This window comes from Plectropomus leopardus, chromosome 22 (genome assembly GCF_026936395.1).
Source record: "Plectropomus leopardus strain MGB_pleo_1.0 chromosome 22, ASM2693639v1, whole genome shotgun sequence".
Classification (NCBI taxonomy): Eukaryota; Metazoa; Chordata; class Actinopteri; order Perciformes; family Serranidae; genus Plectropomus; species Plectropomus leopardus.
Window position 1 is genome coordinate 18,898,853 of NC_142197.1, and position 9,956 is coordinate 18,908,808.

The 9,956-nt window shown below is 37.1% G+C and overlaps 1 protein-coding gene across 1 annotated transcript in view; it reads right to left on the reverse strand.

The window, feature by feature from the left end:
- The window catches only part of tnnt2e (troponin T2e, cardiac), a gene marked incomplete at its 5' end in the record, with an annotated part of 44,567 nt that extends 40,281 nt beyond the window's left edge, over nucleotides 1-4,286 (reverse strand). The window contains 5 exons of the mRNA XM_088073057.1: nucleotides 261-281; nucleotides 739-753; nucleotides 1,627-1,644; nucleotides 2,376-2,417; nucleotides 4,259-4,286. Coding sequence (XP_087929183.1) covers nucleotides 261-281; nucleotides 739-753; nucleotides 1,627-1,644; nucleotides 2,376-2,417; nucleotides 4,259-4,286 — 124 coding nt within the window. The remainder of the gene's footprint in view (nucleotides 1-260; nucleotides 282-738; nucleotides 754-1,626; nucleotides 1,645-2,375; nucleotides 2,418-4,258) is intronic.
- Nucleotides 4,287-9,956: the final 5,670 nt, after the last annotated feature.

The following is a 9,956-nucleotide window of genomic DNA, read 5'->3' on the forward strand; positions in this document are numbered from 1 at the left end:
AAATTCACTACTGACGACTCAAACAGTTCTACCTTCATTAGGTAATATCACTGACAAACACTTACAAGAGCTACAATAAGAAATCTCGCTGAAGTCTGTTCATACCACAAAGTCAATATTCTGATATACAGTAGCGTTTTCTGCCCCCCAGTTCAACTTAGTATGAAAGTGGTTTCTGTGTTAAAAGCTGCACTTAAACAACATCTCTTTTGTTTTGGCTACAAGTGTTCACTAAAGGTTGCATCAGTGAGTTACAGTACCTTCATCTGCAACATGAGACTCTGCAACAAAGGACATGAGGACATGTTAGTGCATCAGCTGACAGAATACAAATAAATTTACCGTATTATTTCCAAATACTATTTCACTCAGGTCAAGTATCTGCTTTATATAAAAGTCCCTTGCGTGTTAGGATGAGAAACAAAAAGTCTTAACAGTTTCAGCCACGAAAGCTTAGTTTACTTTCAGACAATGGAGGCAGTTCTTTTGTAAAACTATGCTATCAGAATAAATATTAAGCCTTAAAGGAACAATGTTACACTACATATGATTTCATCCATAACTGGGTATTGGAAAGACTGAAAGTTAATGTTACTTTTTCCCACAAATATCTCAGCACTAAGGTCTCCCTGCGCTAACTAAATGACTGTAAAGACATGGTTGGATGCTGAAAGCAGAATGATTAGTGTTATTTAGTGACACAGTGCATGAAAGTTTGAACAGAAAAAAGATGCTTACCTTCTCCTGCAGGCTCTTTGATAGAGTAATGCGAACAGGCAGTTGATCAGTGGCATTATCAATGCAAGAATTGGAGAAAAAGTCATTAGTAAATGTTCATGACATGAATTAGTTACAAATGTTACCAGAGAGAAGGATTCAGCCAAAATATGCAAAAGCTAAGGAATGGAAGTGTTTGCCATGTAAGACAATTCATATTTCAAAACACAATTATGCTTTATTCACCTTTGTATACCAGAGATGGGACCAAGTCATTGTTTTGCAAGTCACAAGTAAGTCTCGAGTCTGGAACTCAAGTCCAAAGTCAAGACAGACAAGTGCAGAGTCATGTCTGGTGAGTTCCAAGTCAAGTTTCGAGTCCCAAAAAAGTCATAATGAGCTCTTCACCAAATGTAAAGCCTTTTTCACAACAGAGTCATAATGTCAGCTAAGCATTACCTCACCTTGTTAATATTAGCCTTACTAAAAAATAAGGCATTGTTAATTCTTAACGGTCCTCTCAACATGATTAGATGCTGTCGTATTGGTTCAGACAATAAGGATCATCTGGGGAATCAAGTGTTGACTTGCTAAGAATAAAAGTAGTTAACGTTAGTCAAATCGGGAAATGAACAGAAATTAACTGATTAGTAGCTTGTTTTAAATAACATACTTTATAATCTTTGGGGTAAGGTATCAAGTATTTCGAGGTCAAAAGGTTAAAGTCCAAGTGAAGCCACAAGTCGAGTCTTTTTTGAAGTATACAGTCAACAAAACTGTGATTCGAGTTTGACTCACGTCCACACCTCTGATGTATAAAATACATTTGTGGGAGTTGGACTGTTGTACACCTAAGCCATTGAAAGATGGATGTTAGATTAGAATGAAACAGAATAAAAAAGTAATTACCTTCTGGCGCAGGAGTTTCTAAGGTGGTGTGAAATAATAAAAAATATGATTAACATTACAGTAACATTATCATGCAAAAATATGTTTTTGTCCAGGGGTATTAAATATGACAACTCATCTGTTCAATTATATAACTGGCAAGACATGTATGTATGATGTGATATGAAATTAACGAGATGTTTTGACATTTCAGAAAACTGTCACAGTAAATGAAATGTTTCTGATGTAAACCGCTTCAAATGTCAATTTTCTGTCAGTAGATACATGAAAAGCGCTGCGATTTCAACAATAATCAGTGCTCAGTTTTACTTGCATGTAGACGGTTATTCTGTCAGAAAAGATGTCACAATTTTCACACAATTATTTTGGAATGAATTCATCAAAAACTAATCCAGCAGGCAGCTCATAAAGCAGTCAAATACTAAATAATGAAAGTAAATAAGTTAATATTGATAGAGGTGAATAAATAGTGCAGAAATACATGAGAGGGGAACAAAAGCAAAGTTTGATTTCTACTGTAGGTTAAAAGTATATTTGTGTTTTTACTGCATCTGTGTGTTATTAATAAAAAATGTATATGTATGTTATATTTATGATGACACAAAAAATGCTATGAGCAGCACTACACATAAAACCATTAAAATATCAAGGAACGTACAATCTTAGCCCTTTTTTTCAAATAAATGTGTTCTATAAAAAGAGAGGCGGAATTATGACAGTGCATAATGATATTAAAATAGGAGAAATACCTTCGACTTCAGGCGCAGGAGCTTCAACTTCAACTTCAACCTCTTTATAACAAGACCATAGCAAGAATTATTGATGCTGAATTCTGTTATTATCGGCAAAAAACAAGACAAAGAGATGGTACCACACACACACACACACACTGCCCTACAATAATATGACAGCAGTGTGCAAGAAAAGAAATATTTTCTGACAAAAAGAAGTCATGAAAACCTTCTTTTTGTGTCTCCATGACTGAGTGAACGAAATATGGATTAGTGGATCAATGAGACTCTGGTAAATAGCTTGAGGCTGGGATTCAGTCAAACTCTGAGCACTGTGATATTGTCTCTTGGGGATGCACTGAAACCGATGCTGGTGTCTGACATTCTGACCAAAGCTAAAATAATGTGGGATCACAAACTGAGTCTGTGAGCTGTTTGCAACGTGTCAAAAATCAAAACAGATGCACAACACAAAACAAAACAACAGGAACAATGTAATCATTGTTTTTGTCCACTGTGTCTTTGAAATGATTTCATCTTACGCTGATCAGTGGTGGAAGATGTGCTCTGATCCTTTACTTGAGTAGAAGTAAAAATCTTAGTTAAGAAGGCAGGAAAGATTGTATTTTCAGGAAACTGGGCTGTTCATGTAGTAGAAAGACGCAAATATGCTACATGACCTAAGAAAACAAAGAAAAAGGTCTGTCGCATTCACCTTTTGTAAAGTGAATGCCACAAAAACTACAACTACCAGAATGTACTTTGCTGAAGTGGACCAATAAACACTCCCACTGGTGGGTGACGTAATGTGAGCAGGAAACAAACAATCAGCTGGTGACAAATGATCTCAAATTGCAGTAAAACAATAAGCTAAAATATGTTTAACACAGTTCCATTTCAGTACATAAATAAAATAAATTAAACTACCCAGCAGTAAATAAAGTCATTGAAATGATTTTAACCTTTACCAGCTGCAACACAAAAGTGATAAACACATCAATGCATAAATAATATTAATCCAATAACATAATACACCTTATTCTGAAATGTGCCATTCGGCATAATGAGTACTTTTACTTTTGGTACTTTGAGTATATTTTGATACTAATACTTTTGTACTTTTACTCAAGTAAAGTAAAGTAAAGTAAAGTAAAGTAAAGTACTTCTTCCACCTCTCATTCTTTTACATGGAAATATCACAATGCTTGTTTGACCAAAGATTAGCATCTGTCAAAATGATTTAAAACATATATGAAATACAATATATGTATATTAAATCATATATACATACAGTATATACACACCCAATTTGATCAGAATGTAGAAGAAAATATCAGAAAATCAGAAAATATTTCATGTAACCTTTGTCAGAATATAATTATCTGACAAACGTTGAAGAGCTAAGCATGGTGCAGCCACTGACCAGTCTGCTATATTTGACAGTTTGGTAGGAAGAATGTGTTGACAAATTAAGTGTTAACATTCAAACAGAAAAAACACAGACACTGGAAAAGCCAACTAATTCAATACATTTCCATGGAAAACCTGTCTGCCTCCATCAAAAATCAAACCACAGAATCCGACTGCGTTTTGCCACAACTTGTTAACTCCTTGTAGTCCTGAGCCTGGTTACATACTTACCCCCACCACATACATGACACATCTGATGAACTCGATAAACTTGGCCTCCCACACCTTCACCATAACTATGTTTGATATCACAAACTTTGTTGTATTCATGTCTGCACATTCTGACACGTCCACCATTGTTTAACTCTCTTTTTTGTCACACTGCACCCAAAAAAAAGTAAGAAAAGACACCCAGCCATCTTGCTATGGCTTTTATCACTGACAGCAACAGACAAGACAATACCCACATGAAGCCATGCAGAAGCCTTTACCTTCCTCTTGCTGGGTTTCTTCCTCTGAGCAGACATAATAAGGTCAGCTGCATCTTGCAACAGAAGCTTGAAAGTGACACTTTGCTTTCAAAAACACAGCAAACGCTCTCAAACCCTTACTTACCTTCCTCCCTGAAAAAGAAAAGAAGTGGAGGTGTGAATTTTTGGAGCAAATCGATCGAACATCGGCTCAGATGTGTCTGTTGATTTAACTTAAAACTCTAGAGACAAAAATGCAATGAAGGTACTCACTGTATCTCCTCGACTACCTCTTCCTCTGCAGACATCTTGGATTCCAATTACCTGCATCAGAGCAGACCATGCATCAAAACATCATGAATCGCACTTCCATTCACGGCTCAGAGAACAAGATGCATTTTTAATGAAGTTCCTTGTTTCGAGATAATAAAGGATTTTAAATTCAGCTGTCGAAGTGACACACATAACAGACGCAAGTCTCCTGGGCTAAATATAATTAGGGCTGGTTATATTTGTTTTTGTATTTTAATGTTTGTTTGTTTTTTAGCTGCAATTTGTATTGTTGTTTGTCTTCTTGATATTTTCCTTTTTTGTCTTATCGACTGTAATGTTTTTACAAGCCCCTGAGGTTTCTTTTCCTCGGACAGATGGTTTGTATCTCTCTGCCTCTCTTCTCCTTTCAGCGCTTTTATCATTTGTGCAAACAGCTAAACCAAAACCTACAACAACAACAACAACAACAACAACAAAACCTTGGCTACATGCTGAGAGATTGGAGCAATTGTAGAATTTGAAATGATTCCACCATGGGCACTGAAAGCAGAGGCGCAGGGCTTTAAACAGCTCCAGGCCTAATCCTCAGCCATTTCCTCTTGGCAATGATCAAGGCTGCAGGCAGCCGACTGGAGTCTGAACAGCGCTCAAACTACCAGGACTACATGGGTGCTTCAGGGAGCGATTCATGCATCTGAAGCTTCGCATATCATATTGGCTCAGATACGTACACTCATAAACAATTTTCCAGGTGCTCAAAAGGCTTTGAAGTGGTACACTGGAAGAAATGTCCATTATAACAAGTGTGCTTTAGTCTAATATTCACACGTAACAGCTTGTTGTTCTTTGAAAAGCAAAACAATGCTATTTGACTGCAGTTTCACAGATCCTCTGTACATCTACTTAAAGGGCATTCTTCCAATTTTACACATGAAGATCACTTTACTTGTCATGAGGAGTCCTACTCAACCTGTGACACAGTTGTATGATGTCCTCTGTGTGTCTGGAGGAGGTTTCTAAAGTCGGAAAAAATAACCCTGATGATGTCTGATGAAAGAACTGACATGCATTGTGGGAAATGCCGAAGCCAGCTTTTTTAAAGCTTGAGTCGTACTGAGGACAATGCCTGAGCAATATATCAATGTCGTGATATGAGACTAGATATCGTTTTAGATTTTGGATGTTTTATCTGTTTTATTTTCTTTAATTTGTGGTTTGATTGCTTGTATTTTTTCTGTTGTTGTTTTGATCTGTTTCTTTGTATTATTTTATATTGACACTATGAGTCCTGCATACATTATTTGCCCTCTGGTTTTAATTTCATCCTAACTCCCTAGTTTCTTCTTACTTGTGTTTAATAGAACTAATTGATTAACTTTCCGTTGTTGCATTGTCGCCTATGTCTCCCATTTCTGCTTTGCTTTGTTTGTCAAAGCGCTTTGTAACTCTGTTTTTTAAAGGTGCTGTATGAATAAAGTTGGTATTATTAGCATTATTATTTGCCTTTAACTACTTGGTGAATATATCAACATTACTGGCAAGTATTTATCAAAAACTGATTCACTGAGCGATGTTTTTGCGAAAATTCCAATATCAACTCAATAATATCATCACAATATTAATAATGAGGTATTTCATGGTTTTTTCTATATTGCCCTACTGTGGACTAAAAGTAATGGTATTTCTGCATCTGCTGCCTTGTTTGTGACAGGCCTCGACATTGCAGGAAGTTCACTGTCACTGCTCCTGCCCAAGACACAGACCCACCTTACACCTTCGTTTTGAGCACACAAACACAAGAGCTGCTTAATCTTCTTATCAAACTCAAGGCAAGAAAGCATTTGTGTATTCCCCCAAAGGAAATACCATGACTTTATATGCATTACATACAGTCTCTAAATATAACTTCTAATCTAACTCTTTCTTTAAAAAAAGTAGCCTCAACTTGAAAACTAGAATAACAGCCTCACAGTTGTCTGCCTTCCCCCATCAGTCAAGTTACAGGTTACATCCATGTCTGTCCAGACTCATATGTTTGTAATGACAGGTGGCAATGCTTCAAATATGGATGCTGTTGGAAAGACCCGGGTGCTTCACACACATTTCAACTCGCCAGCACAGAAGATCTATACAATCAGCACAGTTTTAAAATGGGCACCAAAGATCAAATCACCAATTCAGCATCATATATATTTCAAGGTCACAGTCACCTATGACCAACAAAATTGAATCAGTTCATTTTTAAGTCCAAGTGGACAGTTGTGCCAAATTTGAAGAAATTCCCCCAAAGAGTTCTTGAGACAGTGCGTTCATGGAAATAAGACAAATGTGAGGTCGTAGTGACCTTTGACCACCAAGACCTAATCAGTTAATCATTGAGTCTAAGTGGACATTTCTGCCAAATTGTATGAAATTTCCTCAAGATATCACATTCACGAAAATGGGAGGACAGGCAACTTAAAAACACAATTCCTTTGCTGGCGTGGAGGCATAAAAAGCAACAATACTGGGTCAAGGTTACAGACGATGGATTCAATAAGGCTTTGGTATCTTTAAGTCGCCTATATACAAGTATACAGTGTATACATATAAATCAGTTACATGTCAGAGCAACCCCTGGACCACGTTTACATTTCACGGCCTTATAAATCACCAGATCATAAAAACTGGTGCCAGTAGGCCGAACAGTAGGGGAGAGTGAGGCTCTATTTTTAAGACTAATAAAGTGTGCTTTTGAACAGGTGTGGAGTTGCTCCTGCAGACAATGGGTTTGGCTCACCTTGCCGTACTCACAGTAAATCAATGGGCTGGTACCCGCAGTCAGGCGGGCTATTTCTGTCGTTGCGGTTCGGTCAGCTGCTGGCTGGGGAACATTTTTTACAACAACACGTCTCAGGAGCCCGTCTTACTTCTTAAACATATTTCTCATCATAAAAAACAAGTTAAGTCCAGACTTTTTGGTAATAATAGTGTCTTATTTGATATAGATGTTGAATGGGTGATGTTGGGACGAAGAAAATTAGCTCCACATCCCCAGTTCCACCCTCCCTTCTCCTTGGCTACAGTCCCGGTCTTTCTTTCCAAGTCATTTCAAAGGGCCAGCTGCACATTCAATCTCTGCGTGCCATATTTACACCTTCACTGTATATAGTTAACATCCAAAGTCATGCTCCTGTTTAAATTCTGCTACATATAAGCTCAAATTCAAACACTGTGGTGGCTGGAGTCCCAGTGTGGTTGTTGTGTCATCAGATTGAGCAGCTGACGTCAAAACGATGAGCAAAGAGAAAGTGAAGAGGAGAAAGTGAAGTGAAGGATAGAAAAAAGAGAAATAGAAGAATACCATCTGGTTGCTGGGAAAGCACTGACTGGAAACCCAGAAAGAATTCACAGTGTATGAGAGTTGTCATGGCTGGGGTATTAAACGTGTATTTGCTTTAATGCATGCGGTCAGTCCCCGTCTGGCTGGAACTGTGAAATAACACACAGTCTGACAGCGGCAGGAATGTTGCGGCCGCTGGTTTCAGCATTAGGCAGCATTAAGTCAAAGCCCCGAAGCATGCTACCAACACGGCAGTCTCAGGGGCGAGCTTAGCACCTTCTTCGCCAGCATATGCACAGCTCAGATCAGAACACATCAAAGAAATGCCATCATAAAATCTTTAAGAGTCTACTTAGGGAACGCCTGAGCCAATTTAATTCAGCATTCATGACTTTGCATGAGTTACAGCTCGTTATTAGATCATGCTGAGGAAGTTTGTGTATTTCAGTTAGCAGAATTCACTTCAGTTTTTGTCAAATTTAATAAGATTTCAGCTTCATTAAAAAAACTGAAAATTAGGAACTGTACTTCAAAGCCAATTCAAACACAATTTAACATTCTTACTGACCTTTTAGCTGCCATGCACCAAGAGGTCACGCTCAGATCTTACCTCCTGTATGTCCCTGAGGAAGAGAAGGGATTAGCAGCAAGTCTGATTCTGTCAAATCCAGACAGAGACAAGTTCAATCATCCTCCCTCAACATAAAGCACACTTAATACAGCCCTGTCCATCATGTGACCACATATCTCCTCGATGACTGGTTAGCGCTGTCAGTTCTATTGTTGGAGGCTGAAGATGAGTTACACCTGGAGAGGAATGCTGCCTTCAAGTGCTCCTCATGACCTGCATTCGCGGCCAGAAATTGGGAAAATAACTTGTTCTCAAAGTATTTGGCAGGAGTATGTACAGTAGAAAAGGCACACAACATAGTTTTCTAAATAATGAATGAACGCCCAATTCTTCCAACCAACTGGAGACTTGACAGTGACTAAGACCTTGTAGTCTGTCTTTTTAAACCTACTGTATGCTTGATTTAACATGGCATATTATGCACTACTCTGGCTGCAACCTGCTATCATTTTTGATTAATAAATAAATTAATGGACAATTCAAATGTAGGGTTGCAGCAGTATGCCGATTTCAAGGTATACCTGAATATAAAAATTGAAGTTTATCATACAGTGTACATTATCTTATTTATGTGTTGCTTTTTACACACTTCCATTTGAACCATAGTTTCAAGTTTATCATAATGAAAAATAAACAATTATCCAACCAAACTAAAAATCTTTGTTTTCATTCCTTTAAGGGTTATTGTAACTGTCAATAATAACACTACAATACTGTGATACATTGACACCTCAGCATTTTTGCAACCCAAATCTGCTGATTATTCATTATATTTTAGTTTCTAAAATGTCAGAAAAATGCCAGCCTTGCCAAAGCCATGGCAATGTATTCAAATTACATGTTTTGATCAACCAACAGCTCAAAACCCAAATATATTCAGTTTACAATTATTCATTTCAGAGAAAGGCAGCGCGTCCTTGCAGAAGCTGAAAGCAGTGAAATTGTTTTTCAATATTTGCTCCAAAAATTACTTCAATGATTTAACAAAATTATAGTCACAATAGGCTACTTTTTGTCATCTGACTATTTGGAACTCTGCAATTGACAATATTTAAAGTTATATTAGTAAAAGAACAATCAAACTATATAACTGAACACAGGAATAACTAATAAAAACCCTACAATAATTATCATTCATACTGATAGCCTATTAAGTGTCTTTGTATATAGTGTATACAATGGTTTGCACCTATTTCTACCTTACTGTTAGGTATTTTTGGCCAATTTTGTACCTTACTGTTAGCTATTTTTGTTAATTTTTGCACCTTACTATCAGCTACTTTTGGTTATATTTTGCACTTTACTGTCAGCTATTTTTGGTTATATTTTGCGCCTTACTGTTAGCTATTTTTGGTTATATTTTGCACCTTACTGTTAGCAATTTTTGATTATATTTTGTACCTTAGTGTCAGCTATTTTTGGTCATATTTTGTATCTTACTGTTAGCTCAAATGACGTTTTGAGCAGACCCTCTCGCGTAAACAAAAACAACA